The sequence below is a fragment of the Lissotriton helveticus genome, chromosome 11 (genome assembly GCF_964261635.1).
Source record: "Lissotriton helveticus chromosome 11, aLisHel1.1, whole genome shotgun sequence".
Lineage (NCBI taxonomy): Eukaryota > Metazoa > Chordata > Amphibia > Caudata > Salamandridae > Lissotriton > Lissotriton helveticus.
Window position 1 is genome coordinate 151,593,813 of NC_136072.1, and position 25,537 is coordinate 151,619,349.

The 25,537-nt window shown below is 40.0% G+C and overlaps 1 protein-coding gene across 2 annotated transcripts in view; it reads right to left on the reverse strand.

Annotated features, from left to right (window-relative positions):
* The window catches only part of ZBBX (zinc finger B-box domain containing), a 509,107-nt gene that overhangs the window by 389,363 nt on the left and 94,207 nt on the right, over nucleotides 1-25,537 (reverse strand). For both annotated transcript variants that reach the window (XM_078665923.1, XM_078665922.1), the window contains 2 exons: nucleotides 22,909-23,002; nucleotides 5,336-5,393 (listed from right to left, as the gene is read on the reverse strand). In XM_078665923.1, the coding sequence (XP_078522049.1) occupies nucleotides 5,336-5,393; nucleotides 22,909-23,002 (152 nt within the window). The remainder of the gene's footprint in view (nucleotides 1-5,335; nucleotides 5,394-22,908; nucleotides 23,003-25,537) is intronic.

A 25,537-nucleotide genomic window follows, 5' to 3' on the forward strand; every position in this document is an offset into this window, starting at 1 on the left:
ACTGGGTTATTCTTTTAATATGTACACAGGGAGAGTTTTACAGAAAAACTGAGTTTAATAACACTTCAATAAATACTTGAATCCTTTCACAGTGACAATTTACTGGAAAAGAAGCTGTTGTTAAGCAGCCTAAGTGTCCAAATGTTAAGATATGACCACAATTAATAATGCCCTCGTAGACCCTTAGAGCAAGCTGCTATACCTAGCGTACACTGCAGAGCGCACAAAGCAGCTAGGTGGCCCACAACTGCTCCCCTTACATATTACCAGTGGAACACATCACTAAAGTCTTGGATACTGGTGTATCAAAGTGTTTATCCTATTCTGTGTCAATTGAAAAATGCATTAGTACACATGGGCCGTAGAATCAGACCGAACAGCGGCCACAGCTGAAATTGTATGTGGGTACATTGTAGCTGACCCGCGACTTATCACACAAACACTAAAAATATTTATCCATAAATCAAAATCTTTATTATTACACTACCTGGGACAAAGCATCAGGGACCAAATGTATATTGGCAATGGTGAACATTAGAACATTAGAAAGGTACACAAAATGATTAACTCCAGCATTCTACTTCTAGATATATATCCTAAAGGCAACTGTCTAGAGCTGTCCCATAATGACAGTTGTGATAGCAGAGGCACATCCCTGTGCTAGATTAAAAGAAGACATTCTTGGAGAAGCCAACTGGTGGCCATGAGCGGTGTGCTAGTAAATGGCAAGATATCTTTTACAGGTCATCTCCATTGATATCAAGTTTCCTCTCTACTTGTTCACAGGTTCCCATCCCCTTTTGCAGCAGCCCTCACAAACTAAGAATATGTGAAACAGAATCCCTGTGTTTCTTGCAATGTGGCAGAGATAATAACTGTGAATTCCACAGCTACATAGCATCAGCGGAATATTAACCATGTATGTTATAAAGATGTACAAAATAAAAAAGCTATTATGTAAGATATACCTGTGCTTAAGCAAAGAACAAGTGGCATCGGGTTATAAGATATACATCACAGGATGCAGAGTATAAGTAATAGGATAATGGAGCCTGTGAAAGTATTAAGAGCATACATGAGGAGCTTATAAACAGTCTGTTTCATCTGTCTTCTTGAAGGTTCTTTATACCTGTCAGATGAAATGCTATTGTCTGGACCTTCAGCTAAAACTTAATTGCAAATTTACAACACTAGAACACATTATTCATGATGTCAGTAAAATACATACCCAAAGAACTGTTGGCTAGAGAAGCAACAAAACACATGCATCTTTTCTTGCTTTCCCAGATATGAGGGGTGTCATAAAACTGTACATGACGTTTGTGAAATTTGTATTTCAGATAACTAATATTGACAGCCCCATCTAATAATGTGTTAGACATTCATTGGTATTTAAGGTGAATGATACTTCATTAATGGGATAATACACAGCCTTCAACTGTGTCTTGCGAGTCAATTGGCCAGACCAAAGCCAGTAATGATATGGGTACGGTCAATCTGCTGCTGTACTCCTAGCAGAAGTATCCATGTAACTACACGCAAAAATAAAGTACCTAATTACTATTTCAAGGATATTTAGCAGGATGTGTCTCTGTAGGTTACCCTTTGAAAGGATAGTATTAGTAGTAGAACAAAATTGCTGTATTTGATAGACCTTTCAGTCTCACCAGCTGAGTGAGGGGACACCAAGAGGACTAATTCCATAAATCTAAATCACAATTGGAACAGGTGAGTAATAAACATGGTTGTAGTCAATGTGCCATGTTGGGCCCAGAGAGTATAGTTCGTAGGTTCTAGGGTAGAAATGTAATCATCAATAGTACTTTAGCTTCCTTTTTGAATTATGCTGTTGGGGGATTCAGTCTGATTTTAGGTACCAGGGAGTTCTAAATTCTCTGGGCAATACCCGAGAAGGCTAGGTTGTACGTTTTTTTTTTGTATAGAAGTTCTGTGGTTTCAACAGTAAAGAGCTAGTACTTCTAGAGGATCTGCAGCCCCCAGATAGCTCCAGTTTTTGTGTGAGGTATCTCTGGGTGTTGAAGTTTAGGGCTTTGTGGGTCATGCAGGCAATTTCTAACTGTACTCTTGCTTCATATGGGAGCCAGTTTAGAGATTTCAGATCAGGAGTAATGTGGTTGTTTCTTTTAGATACTGTGAGGAGTGCTGCAGCAGAGTTAAGAGAGGCACTTAGAGGAGTCATCTTGGATCTAGGTATGCCGCAGAGGGTTGCACTTCCAAACTCCAACCTGGAAATCACTAGGGTTTGCACGGCAGACGTGAAGTCATTGAGGCGGAAGGGGGGGTTTATTTTTCTTAAGATGTTCATTTGAAAATTCGCTCCTTTGGTAGCAGCACTTATGTGCTTCTGCATTTTCAAGTTCTTTAAATAGTTATTCCCAGTTATCTTGTGATAGTAGTGATAATAGGTATTCTATAATGTGTGGGAAGTAGTTAAAAGCTGCTTCATCCAGTGTTCAATATCGGGTGACTGTTTGAGAGGGGCGATTAAGAGGAATTCCATTTTGACAGCATTTCATTTGAGCTGGTTGCAGGTGAGCCCGTTTTGGCAGTTATGTAGAGTTAAGTTGAGGGATCTGATGTCTTCAGGGAAAGAGATTTTCAGGTAAAATCAGGAGTCATCAGCGTACATGTGATAGTGGATGTTGGGGAATTTCAGTTAAAGGCTCCAAGGCAAATTAAGTGGGTGAGAGTGTAGACCCCTGTAGTACCCCTAATGTGACTGGTATGGAATTAAGACAGGGGCTGATTAACTTTTAATCTTTGAGTTCTGTTGTGGGGATATACTTGTGATTCCTCTCAGAGGATGTATAAACATATGTTGCTCGTGCTTTTCCCATGAAAACATAGTCATCAAAGTCCTGGATTACTAATTCGGGGCTCAATACACAGGCAAGGATTTGTAGGGTGGCTCAGAACTGTATTTGATGATCTAGTTACAAACTACTGTTATTGGTAGCATGAAAAAGATGGAATAGTACCTCTATCTAAAATTCTAGTTCTCCTTTAGGGGAATTTCCAATGAAGTACAACATGGAATAGTACAGTCACGTGCAGGAAAACCATAGCACTTTTTCCGACAAAATAGTATGTTTTGCATTCGCCTTTCTCAGATAGGCTGAAAAAAAACCTTGCTTGTAGATAAATAATTTAGCAGCCTATAAAACAGTCTGTATTGGTCAATTCAATGTACTGACTTTGAAAAACAAACTCTCAATATAAAATAAAGTGACAACGAAAGAGACTTTTTACCAACCTTTCTTAAAGGAAATCAAGGGAAGAACAAGGGTAATGTAGCCAGAAAGGGCAGCAGCAAACATAAGGTGGAAAAATACTAGTTCCCAGCCCTCAAGAACTGCTAAATTTGCAACAACAACAAAACCTGTTTAAGAAAACTGCCTCCCACTTCCTACATGGTTTAACCAGGCAGGTGTAATACCTGATTTCAACTTCAAGAGAGCACACCTTCCTTAAGGAGGGTGTTGGTGCACCCCCCAAAAAACTTTTGAATGCAAGTAGCTGTAATAGTGAATTTTAAAGCACACATTTTGCTTAAATTTTGTAAACAGATAAAGGCTCTGAAAGGACACCCTGGACTGTGACTGACACATAGTACCAGAAAAAATAAGCTTTTTCACCTGTGGGAGCCTGCTACTGGAAAGAAATGTATGTGTGTGCAACCAGTTCAATACAAAGAAGACAATTCTTTGAAAAAATAAATCAAAAATAGTCAACAACTTTACCCATTTGGAAGTTTCTTTGGACACCTGGTAAATTGTAATCATCATATTGAATTACGTAGTCTTAAATAAGTGAGGCTAAACAATTGAAAATTGGCTTTTGCTTCATCTAAAGCAGGGGTAAACGCAGCATTTATTTTAGGGTTTTAGAACACATCAGGAACATCCTGTCCATTTCTTATGGTTCAGGGTCATAAGGATTTAACAAGTTTGAACGATTACAACTCTGCAAATACAAACACAAAGAAAATCCATGGGGTACGTACTTTGGGGCCTATTCACAAAACTGCAATTTTTAGTACATTAAGAAGCATTACAAAAGTAATTCTTATGTACTACGAAATGATATTCACTAGCCTACGTGCAGAGGTCTCTATCTCTGCCTCTCATATATTTTCTATATGAGACCTTTGCCCTGAAGGTAGAGATCTATGCACATGTATGCCTACACTGTAGTAGTAAATAGTATTTAAAATATTTAAATTATTACACATTCAAATCAAAATTAGGTTAATAGTGCTGCAGCATTTTTTATATTGTGTTCTACATTTTAAATGGAGACATGCAACTCTACACTTTGTAGTGTATTTATACTTGTAAATACTGAACAGCCTAAAGTAGAAAATGTACTATGAAGTGTAGGAGTAAATTTACAAGGGCAGATTTACACATGTAAGTGTAAAAGCCCATAAATGTAAAACTAGGTTACTCAGAAGAAACTTGCACAGGCCTTTGTGGTAGATGGGATTAGGAGAGTGTCTTTAGAAGTGTGACTGATTATCTGTATGATCTAATCCACACGTAACTCTGACCGGTCTTATTTTTAAGGATGTGCTTGTGTTACTTAAAGCAAAGTCAATCCCATATCATATTGACATTATAAATATTCTGTATATTGAAAGGCTTAGTGGGTAGTAATTATCTAGCCTTCAAGCAACTGTGCAATAACATTTAGAAGTTGACCTTGTAATACTTTGTGTCTGAGTGGGATATAAATGCAATGATGAAATCTAAAATCATGGCTTATATCCCCATAACTAAAAGTGTTTGGGATGGGTGTAGCCTTGACAATAGTCAGTGGTTTTGACTAGATTTAGACTTGTTTTTGTGAAATTGTGAGTTTTCCTAAATGCCAAGCTCCTGAGTGATAAGCATCAGGTTAATCTTGTGACCAGGTTTCTAGATAGTGACTAACGTATTATATTTTTTGTAACTTTTACCAGGCCATATAAGGCAATATTTGTTTCAAATTTATGAAATTAGAATTAAGAAATTGTTGAACATCATTACTGTCTCCACTGATGTGAGCGTTGATTGCAATGCTTTGAGAATGCAATCCTTCTCCATGCTATATTAAACCTCGGCAAACGGGTGAACAAGATCTTTTGAAATTTATGTATCCTCTCTTGTATTTATATTTTTATCTAAATATTGCTTTCCATTATTTGTACCTGTAAGGTTTGCTATTATTTAGAATGTTCTTATGATCTTGATGTCCTCGAAATAAGCTATTTATTGATTCTTGATGCAAACAACCAAGCGTGCAGGACACATTTCTCCAAGTACTTAATTATTACCTGGCAAGGAATCTTTGAGCACTTTCAGTTTCATTTTAGCCGAGGAATTCTGCAGTGCCTGAAAAAAGAAAGAATACAAAATTGTTCATTACTGACCGATAATTGCATGAAAAATTTCTATCTAGAAACATGAGTCAGAAACAGATCATATATACAAAAACACAACATTTACATTAGGAACAGTTTCCAGTGCCATCGTCTAACCAACTTCATAAAATAATCCTATCAAAGACCTTGTCAAAATCCATTATACAGAAAATAATGTATGAAATAGACTGTCAAAATAGAAATCACAAAAATGAACGGAGCACTGTAAAGGTGCAAAGGGAGTTTGAGGCACGAAAATATAAAAAGTCATACGGGTAATAAGATAAAAGACATAGGATGCATAAAACACACTAAGAATATCATCATTCTTCAACCTCATATGTTAAGCCTTCTAATATGAATATGATACCACAAACCATTTGAAAATTTAAGAGAACATTTTTAGATCAGAACTTGGAAACCCTTTGAGCCTTCTCAGTGGAGTTCAGTACCAGCAGAACGGCTCTTGCAAGGATGCGCTAGGCCCCATTAACAATTGCTCACAGGACCCCTGTGAACTATTGAGAAGCTGATGCACTAGACCTCAAAATCGACCATCTGCGTCTCCACCTTACTTTTCGTGGAGGTCTTTGAAATGGGTCCAACACCTTGTGATTCCAGCTTTGTGAAGTAACGATAAGCTGACACATCAGCACGTCATAAAATAATTTAATAAATTGTTAAATAAAGTAAGGCCTTGACAAAAACTCCCAATTAGGAGCTTGAGATCACTTCAAGACAAGACACATTACTGTGCTCTGGTGATTAGGGAACAACTTCAGCGCATCTGTTTGGTCCAGGAGATGCCACAATTCATTTGCTCATATTCACATTTTCTGATCTGCTCATACCTGGAAGAAGCAATACACTAATTCTCATCAAAAGGAAAGGCTTGGATCTTACTGTGGGGGTCGCCTAATGTATGGGAAGCCTGTTCAAGTCTGGTGGTATATGTCCTAACCAAGATTTAATTCCTTGGTCACTGTTTCAAAGTGTATTGCCAAGTGAACTTTTTTTCACTTTTTTTATTGGTAGCCTAAATTCAAACCAGCTATCCTACGTGGCCAAGGCGGATATGAAAGCAACTCCCTCCCTCAAGTGTCTCACATACTTGGCTATGCATTCAGCTAAGACAGAAGAAATGATGACACAGGTAAGGCTGCAAAATGTGGTTGGGTTTCCTGTTAATTACATTGAGAGGTGCAAGAGCTGAAACCTATAAGGCAAGACTTTTGCCTTTGTTCAAATGTGCTTCCAGCATTAAAGACTGGTCTGGACGCTGGGAAGTGAGAATATACATTTCATTAGGAAATTACTTGTGCTTTTTCCTAATAATGAAGTGGAAAAGAGTGACTTCTGTCACATCGTTGTAGTCACCTTAAGCATGTTTACCTCTGTAAGGAACGTACAGGTCCTGGAGGTCAGATCAAGACCAATTACCACAGGTTCCAGGGGAAAGGAGTTCTCATCCTGAACCTACATCTCCACCATCATGTAATGCACAGAATTATGAAAAAACTTCCCTTGGTCCCTGATCTGGCTAATTATCCTTTTATATCAGAACCTGGGTGGGTGCCCAAATTGCCATATTTCCCACCCAAGAGGGAAACAAAAGGATTTCCACTTCAACCTTTATTTTTAAGGAATGGTCCAATAGGATGATATTGGTTAGCGTGATTTAGGAATCACACTAACAACCTATAGATTCATCGATTGATCCAGCGGTCATTATGTGGAGGAAGATGGCGGCCAGGTAGGACGCTCGGCCGGTGAGCTCCAGACTCTGACTCCTCTGGCATGAGGACGTAGGAATCTAAGCCAAATTTGCACCAATACGCATGGAAAAGCAAACAGCGAACAAGTAACCAAAAAGAGAAAGATTTCTTGTCCACAGAAAAAAAACTACGGTATGATAAACTACCTGGTGGCTGAGAGTGGCGCTTCGTGGGGAGAGTCAGGCTCACCTCTCCGGGCAGGGTGTGCAGTGTCCGGAGAAGCGGGACGTGTCTCGGGAGTCTGGGCGGCCGCTGTGGAAGCAAAGGCGGTCTGTGGTAGAGCTTCCGGAAGACTGCACTTTCAGTTCCGGGGTGCGAGTGGTAGAGCCCTCCCAGACACCGCGGAAAGGGTGTCGGACTCGCGCTGGAGAGACAGGAAAAAAGACCGCGTCTGTAGAGCTCTTCCAACCGGCGCAGAGCTGGTGCCGAATTCTCACTGGGGCGGCAGCAGGGGCGGCAGGAGAAAGGAGCGCGTTTGTGGAGCCCGTCGTGGAGCCCTCCCGGACTACGCGGAGCTGGTGCCAAGCGTCAGGAGAAAGGACCACGGCTGTGAAGCAGGTCGTGAAGCAGGCAATGACGAAAGTGACGATCGGGTAGATTTCTTCAAAGGTAAGCACACAAAAGACACTCAAAGAGCGCAAAGAAAAGTAGAACTTGCTAGAGCACAGCGGCACATGAGTGAACCATTGAAAGCAACAGAGGAGGGTGGAGAAGGCTGTTTTGAGACAAAGAAAACTCCCAATCAAACAGAGGCAGTAGAAGGAAAGAGCCTGCGAAGTAACCCGGGAGGGAAACTAGTGGATCCCCAGGGCAAGCAGGTCATATCAAGCTATAGCCTACGAAACAGGAACTTTCTGAAACAAGAACAGTATCCTAAGGGTATCTCTCCCAGGGAAATTAAAAAAAGAACTAGAAAACCAGCCAAACAAAACATAAAGATTAGCTCTGAGAGTGGGACAGTCTCCTCCAAAGGGAAAGTCGACTTATCCCAGAAAGGTAAAATCAAGGTTACCCCATCATTAAGAACCTACTTCAAAGTCCAGCTACAACAGAACCCACACACGGAGGAGCAGGCACACATACAGGTATATCTGCCACCAAAAGGCCCCCCTTTTATGGCGGAAAAAGAAAGCGCGCCCTCCCCTGCTACAGCACAATCCCCTGTCATAGCTGACTTACACTCAAGGAAACAAACAAACCTGGACTTAGAAGAAGTGACACCAAGAGGCAGCAAGAACAAAAACAAGGCAGTATCGAAGAACTTGGAGGATATTTGGAAGACCAAAGCGGTAGGAAAAGAGGAAGTAGCAGCTGCCCTGCAAAAAGTAATTATGACGGAAGGAGCAGCAAAAGACACAGGCGCCGCAGAAATAAGGGAAGAGATATCAGACGAGGAAGATGGCGAACAAAACACGGGAGAAGTAACTCCGAAAAACCCCAAAAATCACACAGACGAATTCCTTGAAAGGATATGGACAGAGATGAGAGAAAAATTTACCATATCAGAGGCCAAGCAGGATAAGATTCAGGAAGTGTGCGAGAAGCTGGACAATAAGCTAAACGTATTGGGGGACAGAGTGACGGCTGTAGAAAGTGAAGTGGGTGCTCTGAATAAAAAGGTGGAAAAGAATCGGAAGGAGATAAACTCCCTGAGGCAGGAGAGCAAAATAATAAACAAGAAGATGGAGTCGCTTGAAAACCAGGCAAGAAAAAACAATATAAGGATATTAAACGTACCAGAAAACCAAGAAGGGTCAGACATTAAGAAATATGTGGTAGAACTTCTGGCAGAACATTTTCCCTGGGCTGACAAAGCATTGCTAGAGGAAGATATACAGAGAGCACATAGAGATCCATTTGGTAAAAACAAAGAAAGGAAAACGCCGAGGAAAATACTCATTAACTTCAAAACCTATGTGCTAAAAGAAAACATTTTGGGAGAGGCGCTGAAGAAGGGAAATTTCAACAAAGACAACTGGACTTTCAGAATTAGATCTGACATGTCGAAGGCCTCCCAAACCAGGCAATGGTGCTACGGTACAGATGAAATTCCCTCCATCATTGAGAATAATGTGGCGGAATAAAATGAGGAACATAAGAGACCCAGAGGAAGTTAAATCCCTCATTGAAATAATGAGAGAGCAAATCCTGTCCGAAGAACCAATAAGCTAAAGAAGAAATTTTTCGAGAATCATAAAAACAGTAGAACAAAAGTAGAACAGTGGTGCAAGGCTTTGCAACAACCTTTAAACACATACAGGTCAAGAGTCACGAGTCAAGAGCTACTAAAAGAAGATGGAGGCTTCCCCGGGGAGGGTAACGACAAAACACAAAAAAGAAAATATAAAAATTACACGGAATGGAAAAAGGGTGGGGAGCAAAATAGGGAAAAAAACAAGATAAAAATCCTCATAAGTCGGAGAAGATGGAAAATCAATAAGGAGTTTCTTACCACGAACAACAAAACATACAACAGACCAGAGGGGAATGTGTCAAAGGGAAACAGGACAGATGGGGAGTACAAACAAAGAATTTAAAATACTCTCCTGGAATGTAAACGGTATGAGGACAAAAAGCAGGAGAAACAAAATCCTGGAGTATCTCAGAACATCAGAAAGTGAAATAATAATACTACAAGAGACACACCTACTGAAAGAGGAATGGGCCCAAGTAATAAAGACCCGAAGATGGGTAGATACATACGTATGTACCGCACAAGAATGCAACATTAAAGGGATAGTGATAATCATTAAAAAATCACTTAAAGCTACCCTGGATTCAGCAGAAGTAGACTGTAAGGGAAGATGGGCAATAGCAAGAGTCAGGATAGGAAACAACCCATTCACAATAGCAGGATATTATGGACCTAATCTAGATGACGCAGACCCTCTACGGAAACTCTACTCTCACCTACTACAAGCTACCTCCCCAATAATTTTGGGAGGTGACTTTAACCTTATAATGGTCCCCAGCATTGATAGGCCTCCACCAGGGAGGCAGGCGAACTTACCGAGAATGAGGGAATGGATCGGTATTTACAAAAGAGACCTAGAACTGATAGACATCTGGAGAGATAAAGGAGATAAAAATCAACCCTTCACGCTTCATAACAAAAAATTGGGGCATAGGTCGAGAATTGACTACTTCCTTATTGACCGAGATCTGTCAGGAAGTGTAAAAAACCTAGCCCACCTCCCAGCTCACTTATCGGATCACTCTGCTGTCCAGCTAACACTTCAAGTAAAGTTAACAGAAATCCAAAGAAGATTCACAGTAGAGAGGGCTATATTACTAGACCAGCAAATTATGAAGGAAATTGAACTGGAAACAAAAAACTTTTTCGAAAATAATAAAACCGGTACGACAAAACAGGTCACCTGGGACACATATAAAGCTGTTTTAAGGGGAAAGTTATTAAGTTTGGGAGCATATAAAAATAAAAAAATGAGACAAGAAATAACAGATCTGGAGATAAGTATCAACTCCTTCGATACCCAAATATTAGCGGAACAAGACATGAATAGGAAAAAAGAGCTAGAAAAAGAAAGAAAAAGCCAGAAAGAAGAACTTGAAGACATCCTAGAAAACAGAGTGCGTACAAAGTAGGAATCAAGCAAATTAGCAAATCATGAATACGGGGAAGGCTGTGGAAAGTGGCTTTCATGGAAACTAAAAACAGATACAGCCAGGAACAAAGTAAAGAAAATTCATCAAGAAGGTCAGGCAAACCAAAGCACAGAGGAAAATATAATCAGACGAGAGTTCGTGAGATTTTTTGCTGAGTTATACACGGAAGATACAAACCCACAAGAAAGCCAGATAGACACATACTTAGAAGGCATCCCATCTTTAGCCCTTACGGAGGAAGAGAAGGAAGAACTAAATAAAGAGATCTTAATACGTGAAGTAGAGAAGGTAATTAGAAGTCTAAAAAAGGGAAAGGCAGCAGGTCCGGACGCTCTACCAAATGAGATATATATGGCATTAAGAGACATCCTGCTCCCACACATTACGGAGTTGACAAATTTGATCCTCAAACAACAAAACAAAATACCTGATTCCTGGAATGACGCAATAATCACAATCATTCTAAAACCCGGTAAGGATCCTACTAGGTGCGAGTCATACCGCCCTATATCGCTGCTCAATGCAGACTACAACATTTTTACAAAAATCATGGCAGCCCGACTAGGAAGGGTAATGGCCCAACCTATAAATCCGGACCAAAAGGGATTTGTCAAGGGGAGACATTTACATGAAATTACACATGAACTTTTGAGCTCCATTGACTTAGCCACGCAAAAGAAAGTCCCCCTTACCATACTCACTGTCGATGCCGCTAAGGCATTCGACAGAGTTAACTGGTCCTTCCTAGAAAAAGTCATGACCAAAAACAACATAGGTCAACCTTTCATGCATGTCGTGAAACAAATCTACAAGACACCAAGGTCAAAAATCCTAGTTAATGGCAGTCTCACAGAAGATGTGAACATAGGAAGAGGTACTAGGCAGGGATGCCCTCTCTCGCCCCTGCTCTTCAACCTATATATTGAACCGCTGGCGAATAAATTAAGAAATACCAAAGAGATTACCCCTTTCAGACATCAGATGTGGGAAAAAAAGATCGCGCTATATGCAGATGACTTGATGATTTTTACGGACAATTATGTCAACTCTAAGTCAGCTATAGAAGAGATCATAAGTGAGTTTGGGAAAGTTTCAGGTTATTTGGTAAACCATTTAAAAACCGAAATTATGACCTGTAACACTCAGTTTAAAAGTCCGAACATCAGGAAAGAAATAAAATACTTAGGGATTCTAGTGAACCATGAACTAGAGAAGATTCCACAACGTAACCTTAACAAGGTGGCAGGAGAGGTGAGAAAGCTACTTAAAGTGTGGTCCAGTCTACCATTAAGTCTTATAGGAAGATCGAATATCGTCAAAATGTCAATCCTGCCCAAGTACACATTTCTTTTCAATACCATTCCTCTGGAATTTGGAAAGTCCCTTTTAAAAAAACCACAGGGGGATATCAACAGCTTTATATGGGCCTCGAAGGGAACCAGGATTTCATGGAAGAAACTCAGGAGGGGAAAACAAGATGGAGGACTATCAAGCCCAGATCTGGTGGAGTACTATAAGGCGTTTCAGTTTAAAAACATTCGGACATTGCTAAAGAGTCACCAATACTACCCAAAATATCTACAAGCAATGACAGAATCAGAGGACCACTTTCTATTCAAATTTGGTCATCCTAAATACTTTAAAAAAGTAAAACTGAAGACTTTAAGGGAGGCAGCAAAGTTGTGGGTACAAATCAGAGCAATTTTAAACATCCAATACTACAGTGCAATGGCACCTATATGGGAGTCACCGGGAACCCCAGAATGCCTAAAAGACTCAATGGCAACTCCCTTGAAACAAGCCAATATCAACTATTGGGGTCAACTATTAAAAGGATCAACTTTGATTACATGGGAAAAACTCCAAACAATCACCAACGGATCAGTCTCCAAATTTAAATATTATCAAATCTCAAGCTGGGCCAAAACCATCCCCACAAACAATCAAGAGAACGAAAAATTGGAAAAGGAAATGGTAAAAAACCTACCCATAATCAAGGAGGTGGCAAAGTGGTACTGGGCTTTTATAGCTGCAGGAGAGGGAGACATGAAGATCGAGGATCAAATCTGGGGGAGAGATATACATTTAGCCGATCTGGATAGAATCTGGGAAAAATCTGTGGAAAAATGCTGGTCAACTCTAAAGTCTGCAGCTTTAAAAAGAAACCACCTATACTCTATACACCGCGCATACTGGACACCGAAAAAGTTGTCTAAATTTAACAACGCAGGCGTAAAAAAGTGCCCGAAACGTGGGGAAGAAAAATCAGACGACGTCCACATGTTCAGAAACTGCCCCCTATTGGAAGAATATTGGAAAAAAGTGGGTAAGACCATGAGCATGATCATGCATAAACAGCTAACTGTAAGTACAACCCTTACTCTTTTTGGGATTGAAGACACAATAGATGGAGGGGGATTAACCAAATGTCAGGAAAATCTTCTCTTTGTGTTAATCGTTCTTGCAAGGAGAGAGATTTGTATTAACTGGGTTGGGCCATCCCCTCCAACACATGGAGACTGGATGAACTCTGTCTTAAGGATTAACAAACTAGATAGGAAGGGAAACACCAGTAAGAGATTTAAATATTGGGAAATCTTTGAAAATCATCTAAACTCCAATACAGGGTTGGCACACACGGTCCCATGATTAATGCGAAACAACATCTGGAGGACGAGTATGATACTTGTCGAGTAGCCTAGATGGCTAGCTCACCCCCACATATCCAAACCAGATTTGTTACTATGTAATGGCCTAAGGGTACTCCTCTGAAAGCATTGGGTAGATGATAAACTCCCCAATCACGAGAGACCAAGGGGCAGTTTCGGTAAGAGAACCAGAGGCAGAAACCTGAAACTCCAAACACATAGAGCATCGCAATATGAGGATTACAAAAAAAAAAAAAATAACCTGTAGATACATTACCATTCAAAACATATCACTTTCTCACTTGTGCCCTTAAACTCACTCTGGTGGCTAAAAATCAATCAACTAAACACATGGATACAAAGTGGGGTAAGTGGAAGTACTCCAACACCTTTATACAACTTAGGAAACACAAAATTAGTAGGTAAAAGGAATGGATGTCCAAGAAGGAATATTGATTTACCTGTAATCCTAGTTCTCCTACCGGGGAATTGTCATGGTCATAAGCAATGAATTACTCCACCTCCATGCGCCGGAGTCCTGGAGCACTTTTCAAGAAGCATATATAAAAAATGTACATGCACTTTTATTTTGAAAAGCCATTTTTTAAGAAAAGGAAATATTTTAGAATTGCACATAAAGGCTACATTGGCCAATTTTCGGCTATATACCTTTAAAAAAATAATCTATATAAATAAAAATGTAAATGTTCTATTGTTCAAAATCGCAAATCTCCGAAAGTTCTTCACTGATTGCTTTGAAATTTTGACACAATGTTGGATTCGAGTAGGAGTGTGTTTTTATATACACAACATTGTATTCCAATACGCGTGTGTCGAATAAGCATGTGTTTTTAATCGAAAGCCCTAACAGACACATAAAAATGTCAATGTTCCTTTATTCAAAATCTTAAATCTCCGAAAGTTCTTCACTGATTGATTTGAAATTTTGACAAAACGTTGGATTCGATTAAGCACGTGTTTATATATACACAATGTGGGATTAGAATACGCGCGTGACCAATATGCGCGTGTTTTTAATCGAAAGGCCAAACAGACCCTATTGATTTGGTTGCTGCGCAAAAACTACAAGGGACGCATAGAGACAATAGTCTACATATATTAGGATGGACAGTTGGTGTCAGGATGGCAGACCGGGGAAGTGGGTGGAGGGAGGGGGGAGGAGTTGGTTCACTTAGCAACAATAAGAAAGGGCGCATAGAGGCAATAGTCTACATATATTAGGATGGACAGTTGGTGTCAGGATGGTAGACCGGGAAGTGGGTGGAGGGAGGGGGGAGGAGTTGGTTCACTTTGCAACATTAGAGCGTGTTTATATATATATACAACGTTGGATTTGAATACGCACGTGTCCAATACGCTCGTGTTTTTAATCGAAAGGCCGAACAGACCCTATAGATTTGGCTGCTGTGCAACAACTACAAGGGACGCATAGAGCCAATAGTCTACATATATTAGGATGGACAGTTGGTGTCAAGATGGCAGACCGGGAAGTGGGTGGAGGAAGGGGGGAGGAGTCAGTTCACTTTGTAACATTAAGAAAGGACGCATAGAGACAATAGTCTAGATATATTAGGATGGACAGTTGGTGTCAGGATGGCAGACCGGGAAGTGGGTGGAGGGAGCGGGGAGGAGTTGGTTCACTTTGCAACATTAGCGCATGTTTATATATACACAACGTGACAATAGCTATATTGCACTCGCAAAGGGCAAGATTCTCAGAATCTTGCCGATTGCGAGTGCAATTTTTGCATTTGGGATTCATCATCCCAAATGCAAAATTCGCTATTTAAGAATTCGCACATTTGCGAAGAATTGAATTTAAGGAATCTCTATTTGAGATTCCTTAAATGCAATTCATGAAGCATTTTTTAATTGCGAAAATGCAATTTTGGGCCGCTATTTACCGAGAGGTCAGACCTCTCGGTAAATAGCAAAAACTTAGAAAAATGCATTTAAATGCATTTTTCTAAGTTGCATGTTACACACACACATGTCCTTTGGACATGTGTGTGCGCAACACCAATGTAGATTACATTTCAGGGGTGCTACTGGGTGTCCTTTGGACACCCCTGCACCCTTGAAATTGCATCCTTATTTGCGATTAGCTAATTGCTAATCGCAAATAAGGAATAACTCCCCATTCATTCCTATGGGCCTGTAGGCCCATAGAAATGCATGGGGAGTTATTCCTTATTAGCGATTAGCAATTAGCTAATCGCAAATAAGGAACATGTAGGAATCGCAATATTTATTGCAATTCCTACATGAATCCCGTTTTGCAAGTCCTTAATAGCGATTCGTTATGAATCGCTATTAGGGGCTCGCAAAACGGGAGAATGATGAATCAGGCTGTTAGTACCTTGACAAATCAGAAACTAAGATTCCAAGGAAAACCCACAGACAAGGAAGGAGTAGAGCAAGAGAACTAAAGAACGAAAGAAGAACGGGTAGGGGCATAATACCAACAGTGGACCCTCAGAGCTTTTGACTGATTTCAATGAGATCATTTCACAAGCAACTGTGTACAGAAACATAGGAAGGAACCTATGAATTTCAGGTACTGGGGGTAAGCTATTAAGAACGAGGGCTACACAATCATCTTTATTGCTGTCCTGTGAGTATTGATGGGAGTGACAAAGAAACGTTGGTGAAGAGTGGGTGCCCTCTGACAGTTATTAGCCTTTTCTAGGTACCCCAGGGACAAAAGGTCCCACAATTCTTATCACTGGCATCCAATGGGACACCAACTAATAACATACCACCCAGACAAAAGTTGCTTTCCACAGTCAGGTAAACACTATGGGCCTGATACCAAACTGCATTTTGTACTTCATAAAGTAGTACTAAGGTAACGTTACTTATTTACTATATAATTCAATTCACAACTTATAGGTGGAAATAATCAACTCCCCTATATTTTCTATGAGGAGATCCTCACATATGCAAAATTACTACTTAGTAGTAAACGTGGGAGGGAATGGAAGAGTTGCTGGAAAATGGGGAATATCTAATACTAAATAGAAGGGCCTTGGGAAAGGTAAGGAGGGCTTTAGGGATGACTGAGGAGGGGTTTAAAGAGAGACAAACATCCACAAAAGAGTAAGTCCATGTCAAGTTACAAACTGAACTTCTAAAGTTACTACTGCCAAAAGGGTCTCAAAACAGTAGGAAGGCACAACAGCTCAGACCTGAAGTACCACCAACTCCACACATGGCCAGCCATTGGAAACCCACCCATGGAAAATAATGGAGGCAGGGATCTACAAAGGCACCACGTGGAAATAATGTCATAATTTATCTCGCTTTTTAAAATTTTGTATACATTTAATATTCAAAAATATATATAAATTAAAAATAAATATTATTGTGTAGATCTTTTTATTTGAAATAAATATAATAAAAATTTTAAAAATGAATTTCAATTAATTTTACAAATACTTTTTGTAATTTCTAATACAAAAACAACATTTTTATTTTAGGTGGGATTTTATATTAGAACAATATTAAAATAATTTTAATATCATTTTATATTTTTTTAGTTAAATAACTTAAAAGTACTGTATCATTTTTCCATTTTGTTATGCATTAAAAATAAACATATAAAATTAATCTACAATAATATTGAACATAAAACAATTTTTACTATTTGTTTTATAGTGGAGAATGATGCCTGCATGTGAAAAGTTACTAGGAGTAAGATTACACTCAAACATTTGGCTTCACCCGCTGTTTCAAGGGATGGCGACGAACAAGTCTACACTTAGTAGTATATTTATACTCTGAAATGCTAAATGGCCAAAAGTAACTCTCAATAACTCTCAGTACACTCTCAATGTTATCCTGTGGCAGAGGTACATTGATGATGTGCTTTTAATCTGGCAAGACTCCGAGGATAGCCTATTAGCTTTCTTCGATTGGGTGAATACCTGTGACCCTCATCTCAAATTCACCCACCAATACCACCCGAAATCGATTGTATTCTTGGATGTAACAATAACAAGGGTTGGGGACCAATTGACTTCTAATACTTATTACAAGCCTACCAGCAAAAATAATTTGCTTCATTTTTCTAGTTTCCATCCGCGTTCACTGCAGACAAACCTGCCTTTTGGACAATATTTACGCATCCGAAGAAACTGTAGTGATGTCAAAGATTTTAAACAACAAGCCCACGATCTAACCAAGAAAATGTTGACTAGAGGCTATCCAAGTAAGATCTTAAAACAAAGTTGCAAGAGGGCAAGAAATCAAAACAGGGGTGCTCTCTTGGAGGAATATGAAAAAGATGACAAAACAGACATACCACTAACCTGTGTGACGACATACAGCAACATTTCTAATGCTGTTAGTCGTTCTATCAGTAAACATTGGCAAATCATAAACAGCAAAGGGCGGGACTGGCAAAAACCTCTTTTCTTGTACAAAAAGGAAAGAAGCCTACAGGACGCTTTGGTGCATACCCGTCCTAGAACCAATGACACTATACAGGACTCGAGCGTGCTGACTGCATGGAGAATGCCTCCTGTTGTAGGGCACTACCCCTGTGGCGGATGCAGTGTTTGCCACCTTACTACTGCGTCAAAGACACTGAATCTAGAAGCAGGTAAACTATGGCATCTTCGTAGCCATACGAATTGCAATTCAGTTAATGTAATCTATTTGATTACTTGTCCCTGTCACTTAAAATATGTGGGCATGACCACACGAAAAATTAAATTGCGGATCTACGAGCATCGCAGCAATGTGAGATGCCGTAAAGGGACAACAAAACTAACTAAACACTTTCTAGATCAAGGACACTGCCCCAATGATATTAGATGGACGGTAATAGAACAACTAAACACGAGCACTGATAAATCCCTCTTCGAAAAAGAACAAAGGTGGATTTACCGTCTTTCTACACATACAGAAGGATTAAATGAAGACATACCCTGGGGGTCGGTAATGCGGAGGTAAACCCTCCTATTGATATGTTCAGGCTCGATTACTGAAAGGGTTAAATTGGATTGACGCTACCCATCATCCCTCCTGCACCTACTCATGGAAGGTTAAACACTGCCTCTTTGTAATCAACTTATCTTAGCTCAATGTTGAGCATTATAAATATGAGGTAGATAAGCACAAACACCATAGTGCACGTTTTGGTAAGAGCATTCACTTCTAAGAGACCAATAGAGTTTTGACCTAAAAAAAGCACGTGCATTTTGCAATGAATTGCTTTCTTCTTTAAGAAAACGAAGAACTACTTAGACTAGCGACCACGTGATTCCAAGCAACGTCGTGGACGTAGTGATCAAAACATAAAATTATCTGCCAACACGTTATAAATATGAGGTAGATAACTACAAATACCGTAGTGCACGTTTTGGTGATTGCATCTAAACCTGTAAGAGACCAATAAAGTTTTAACCGCAAAAAATCACGAGCACTTTACAATGAGTGGCTTTCCCCTTTAAGAAAACCAAGAACTACTAAGACTAGCGACCACGTGACTTCAGGCAACGTCGTGGACGTAGTGATCAAAACATAAAAACAGCCGCCAACATGGAGCCGTTGTATACGGGCCGTGGATGTGACCGGAATAGGTTCTCAGGCGGGTAGTCGCTCGGCAAGAAGTAAGTTGCCTTTCGCAAACAAACCATCACATTATTGGCACTGTGTGTGCTTCCTAAGGCGCCCAAGATTGGTTCTGACTGATTTTTGAAAACATCACGGTTTGTTTGTTTGTTTTAGTTATACTCCGGGCGTGAAGGTTCCCCCTGCCACGAGCCCAAGGGGCCGATCTCCTAAATACATTTAGTAAGTTGACAAGTTTCTTAACAGCATTATCCCACTCCCCGGGGGTATATTCGGTTTATATTTTTCACGACATGGGCACTTCCAGCGCATTTTAAAGAAGAAAAGAGTAAAAACGTTTTATAGCAGAGTCTAAGTTGGGCTTAATAAAACGATGAAACCGGGAACATATTTTAATTTGTTATTATGTTCCGTGGTGTGGTTTTTCATATCCATTAGTGCACTTGCTCACAATGTTTTTGAATTGGAATGTACTTAATGAGATAACACAACATCGAAGTGTTGATTGAGCATGTTGTAATTATTTAATTATGGAAGGATGTTTTCATTTGATTCAAGAATGATAAATTATGTAAATGAATTGAAAAGTATTCCTTGTAAAGGGGTACAAATGTACACTCTTATTTGTTTTATGTTAACATTGTTTTGTCAGATTTCCCAGTCCTAACTATTTGGAAGGACAGCACGTGACTTTTTGCGGTGCTTAGACCCACAAACAAGTTTGTGTAGTCTTTTTACTATCTACTCTCCGAAGTTTCTGGCGCCATAGTGTGTGCCTCTTCGGAGGCGTGGGTATGTATGGTCCTGAGGAATGCTGAGCTGACAATGGGCTCATTAGCTGAAACATGTCGACCTTTTTAGGACATGTGGTTCAAAATAACTCAACCACTTATATGTCCGTCTTCTATCACGTTTTTAACAGAGTCAGAACTACCCCCACATTAAAATAACTTTTCTATTTGGGTGGCAGTCAAATACTCTTTTTAACATGCACTTTTTTGTTGTGTCTACGTAGAAATTCACGTTTTCGCATATAGGACCCAATGAAGACAATGGCAACCAAAGGTCTTTTTGGTGCCTGAGGGTTCTTTTTTCCATTAACATCCTTCCTATATGTTGGAAAACTTTTTCTGAATCTTTGGTGGTGGTGCAATTTTCTTCACCCCTATGAATAGATTTATGCCTTTTCTAGATACTCTTCTGTTGTTTTTGTTACATTACGTACAAGGGGTATAAGAGTTATCCATTGACCCTTTCTCTCTTGTTGTTTGCCTTTGGCCAAAAGTAACAACATTTTTACAAAGTGTAAAAGTAAATTTACAAGGGTACATTTGCTCACATGTAAATTTACCTTTGTGAATAGAGGTGATCTGAATGTTGGGATCTTATCTCACCTATTAAACCTGATAAACCATGTTATCAAGAGTTATGTTATTCAGATCCTGTCCACGACTGGTTGGTAGAAGTCTAAGTGGAGGAATCTGAAAGTGCCTCTTCAGAGAACAAGGAAAACTAAACAAGGGCAAAAGAGAAAGGAACAGAAACAAAATTGGTAGATGGTGGAGTCGCACACTAGGCACAAGTCTGCCACTGTTATCCCAGTGCATTCTGGCAAATCCAGCTCGAGGTTGTGCATAGCTCAGAGTTGTTGATTTAAAATCAGTCAACAACTCCTGACATAGATTGGAAAGTGGAAGACCAGATCTCCTTCTAGAACGTCCAAGAAAAAGTTTATGCCACAAGGTATCCAGAAGCCTTCTAGATGTTGGCAATTTCCACTGCTAATGTTGGTGGTGTGTTGCTTCCATTTTATGTCAGCATCAGATTACCTTAAAGAGCTGACCAGGGCATCAATTTTCTCACTTTTATTGAAACAACTATTTCAGCTTCTTAAAAATTAAGCAGATCAAGACCTCTGTACACCATCCACAGGTGGACAGGCGCTGGTACAGAGGTATAATGAAATAATTAAAAGAATGCAATTAAAGACTTTGGAACTGGAAGCAATGATTTAGAAGAAAGATCTGCCCTCAGACCTCTTAACCCAAAAATCTATTCTTTTTAACCTGTGGTCACTGAACCGCTGGGGGACAGTGATGCCTACTCACTGGGTTTGTGACTGTGTTACCAAATTAAATAATAATAACATTCATACATTACAATGAATAAAGTAAATGGAAATAAAGAAACAAGACTGAAAATGATAAAAGGTTTTCGATATTTTTTTGTGATTTAAACAAAATATTTTAATACCTGAGCATTTGTGTGTTGTATACTTATTTTTGAATTTGTATATATTGTTTTGCAGTTCAAATGATGTAAATACCATAGGCCGGGGCTACCTAGCTTCCAATAATGGTTCAGTGGGGGTCTCCAGAGTCCAGTGTTGATTCAGTGGGGGTTCACAGAGGTCAAAAGGTTAAGAACCGCTGCTATAAACCACACCTCAAGCTTCCACAGAGTTCAGCCATTTGAGCTGTTATTCAGTCAGCAGTCTCGTACCATTTTGCATACAGCATTAGTAGAATGGACAAAAGATTACGATTCCAATACTTTGGTAGAGTATGATTGTGTTGGTCCTACAAAACAGGCATTACACCATCAGAGAGATTGCAGCAAGGCACTTACAGAAAGCACAAGGAGCTCAAGTAAAACAATATGACAAAAAAACTCCGGTAGGGCAACTTTCACCACAAGATATGGTATTAGTCCTACTGCCAACTTCAGAGCAAACTACTGGGCGAACTGCACAGCCAAATAAAGTGAAGGAAGCTATTGGAACGTTACCTATAACATTTCGCAAACCAACATAAAGTCAAAAGTCCAGGTTTATTATATCAAGTGGAATGAACCAGATGCCACATGCTTGGTGGAAATTGTGACTCCTTTAAAGTATGTTCAAGAACGACATTTTAAGGTGCGTTAAACTTTTGTCTTGACAAGTGTTGGTGGAAGAATCAAGTTTCTAAGGAACAGGAGAAAGCTTCACTATACTAATGAGGCAAACGGGGTATGTGGTTTCAAATCTTCCCAGTAGAACTAAACTAATGCAATAAAAAAAACAAGAGTTCCTCAGTCAAAACCATCCAACTTAATCCATATACTTGTACAATGCTTTGGCACCTCTGTAGCCAGGGGTCGCAAAGGGAGCGACAGAGGTCGTAAGGGCAAAGCCAGGGATCACGTTTCCTAAATGACATCTATGGAGAAGGACCAGCAGCTTAAAAGCAAAACCACCTGGGAAGGATCCCTCTGCTATTACCCATATTTTTGGGGTGTACAGAGCCTCCTAAATCAAAATTGTTTCTCAAGACTGAAAAGGGGCTATTGACCCTGAACTGTAGAGGGTGTCTGGATTGGGCATCCACTGGACAACCTTTGTGATGTATTCAGAGTCACCAGGTAAGAAGGTGAGTATATGGGCATGAAGAAATGTCCCCGGGCCCTTTCCTGCAATTTTCAATGAGGGTGCAAAAACTAAGGTGTGTAAGGTGTGAATGTATCACCATACCAGCCTACAGGGGGCAGCATAGATAGGTGTGAGACCATTTACGCTATTTGAGAATTTCTACAATAGTAACATGGTTTTGGGATATATCACTGGTAATCTAATGAAATGGGACACATTCTGCATCTGGTCGTGTGTCTGACACATTCAGCATATTAACCATATTCTTTCACTACATGTAGCACTTCATGGTTGTTTGTTATTTTAGTTTTTCAGGTTTGACCAAAATGCCAAAAATGAAACATTTAAAAAATAAAGGAACATAGGTGTGTTAAATGTGTTAAATGTGAATTGATTCCAATATATTCATCAAAGCATTTTGTTTCTCACCTTTACAGAATTTTCTTTATTTAGTAGTGAACCCTGGCCTGTATAGTTCAAGCTACCTGCTTGCCCAGACTTCCATCGATATCCACTTGAGTATCTATAAACAAATACATTCACATGGTATTTCATTAATTAATTTCAGAAAATGACATGACTGTAATGAAATAAAAAATAAAAAAAATGATATCTATGTTGCAACGAAATAGTGGGAAAATATAGCATATCAAATTAGCCAACACGTAAAACCTACTATGCAGGGCATGTTTAAGTAGTCGGAGTTAACAGCTAAGGGAATCCACATGACCAAGTGTAGATCATCACAACTCAGTTTGTCAGGTTCTCAACTTGAGAATAGGCGTTATGGCAATCTATCTAAATATATAAACAAACACACACATTTATGTATTCATTTTCCTCTGTTCATTATCTTTCTTTGATAAGTTGAATTTATCACTCTATGAGCATTGGAGAGATGGTTCCAAGGGGTGCTGTACAGATGTAAATAATTCAGTTTGAGGCTCTTTGGAAAGATTTGGAAGGCGGTTCAGGAAGGCTTTAAGAAACGGGTTAAAAATCGGGTTATCTGGTTGGCAGAGATATGCACCCTGACCAAGCAGGAACCACAATTCTGTCAGGATAAGTCAGATACCCACCATTAATTAACTCGTGCTCACCCTCTGGTAGCTTGGCACAGAGCAGGCAGGCTGAACTTAAGAGGCAATGTGTAAAGTATTTGTGCATACACTTCAAACAGTAATCCTGTGACAACACCACAAAAAAACTCCACATCAGTTTAGAAAAATAGATTATAGTTTTGTAAATCAACCAAGACCAAAACAACAAAAATGCAATAAGTAGAAGTTGAGATATGAATTAAAAATAATTAAATGCAAACATAATGCTTAGAAGTAGTAAGCACTTAAAGAGTGAATTGGTTACGCTGGACCGGGACAAAGTCCCGAGTTCAGGCAGACCACGATGGAATGCAGGCCCAATATAGGACCCACGCAGACCCGCTGAGCAAAGGTACCTGAATCTTGGTAGCAAAGAACAAGATGTGGGGGGCAGTCAAGCGATGCTTCAGTGTCAATGCCACAGTGAAAGAGATGTGTTGTTTTTTTCTGTTCAACAATGGTGATGCTCTGGTTCCAAGATGCATTGGTTGTGAAGCTGATGAACCAAGTTTCTCCATGCAGTCAAAGGGATGTGTTGCTTATCCTTCTGCAGTGGCAGCGATGCAGTGGTTCCTTTATGGCGGTTCTGATGGTGATAGGATGGTTCTGAGTGCAATGCTCTAGTTCTGTTCTCAAAACAGCGATGATGCCTCAATTCTGCTCCCAAAGCAGCGGATGCATCCGTTCCGTTGAAGCTAGCACCTGGGTCCACTTCCAATGAACCAGGTTCAGGAGCAGGATGGAAGGCTTTGATATTCCTGAGTCTTCTAGGAACAGGAGGCTAGTCAACTAGCCCTTGGAGTAACTCTGGGTCAAGTGGCTCAAGTGATGAAATTCCAGTCAGAGAGAGCAGCAGGCAGCAAGGCAGCACAGCAAAGCAATGCAATCAGTCTTCCAGAGCAGCCGTTTAGCAGAGTGGCAGTCCTTAGCACAGCAGTTTTTCTTCCTGGCAAGTTGGTTTCAGGTCCAGAAGGGTACTGTGTTGATAGGGTCAGAGGTCCAGTACATATTACATATACCCAATTGAGCCTTTGAAGTGGGGGTGAGTTCAAAGTAAGCTCTGAAGTGCTCAGAGGTCCTCCCTTCCTGCCCTGGCTCCAAACTCACTAGCGGAGTATGCAGCCCTTTGTATGGGGGCATAACCCAGCCTATTTGTGTCTAATTGTCAGCCCCTCCCTCCCATCCTGTCCATGATGGCCCATCAGGATGCAAATTGCCCAGCAGTCACACCTACGCTCCCTTTGTGTGTAGCTGTCTAGAGGAATGCACAAAGTCCAGCTCACACCCACCCCAGACGTATATTCAGAGACAGGTATTAGGCTCAGTATGGCTAAAGTCAGTAAATGATAACTTTCTGAAACTAGCATTTGCTAAACTGTCATTTAAAATCCAATTTCACCATAGGTTTTGATTTGAAATTGTGAGTTCAGTGACACAAAACTTGAAAGGTTGATTTCTTCACAATTGGGAATTCACTTAAAAGATGTAATCAGGTAATCACAATGTTATCCTATAGAACAGATAGGTCTTGCAGTAGGGAACAAAAAAATGTAGAGTTCTTCAGAGCCAGGACATGTAAAACTTAAAAGTAGATGTCCCACTTTTTAAATACATTGCGCCCTGCCCTCTCGGATGTCCAGCGCCTAACTTAAGGGTGACTTATATGTATTAAAAAGGATGGTTGAGGCTTAGCAAGAGGTTTAACTTGCCAGGTCGGATGGCAGTATAAACTGCACATACAGGCTCTACAGTGGTAGGCTTAAAACATGTTTAAAGTGCTACTTGTATCTGTGGTACAATCAGAATTGCAGACCCACTATTAGCATTAATTTACAGGCCCTGGGTACAGGTAGTGCACTCTACTAGGGACTTACAGATAAACTACATATGCCAACTGGGTATAAGCAAATGTCACCATGTTTATAGGAGAGATCACATGCACTTTAGCACTGGTTAGC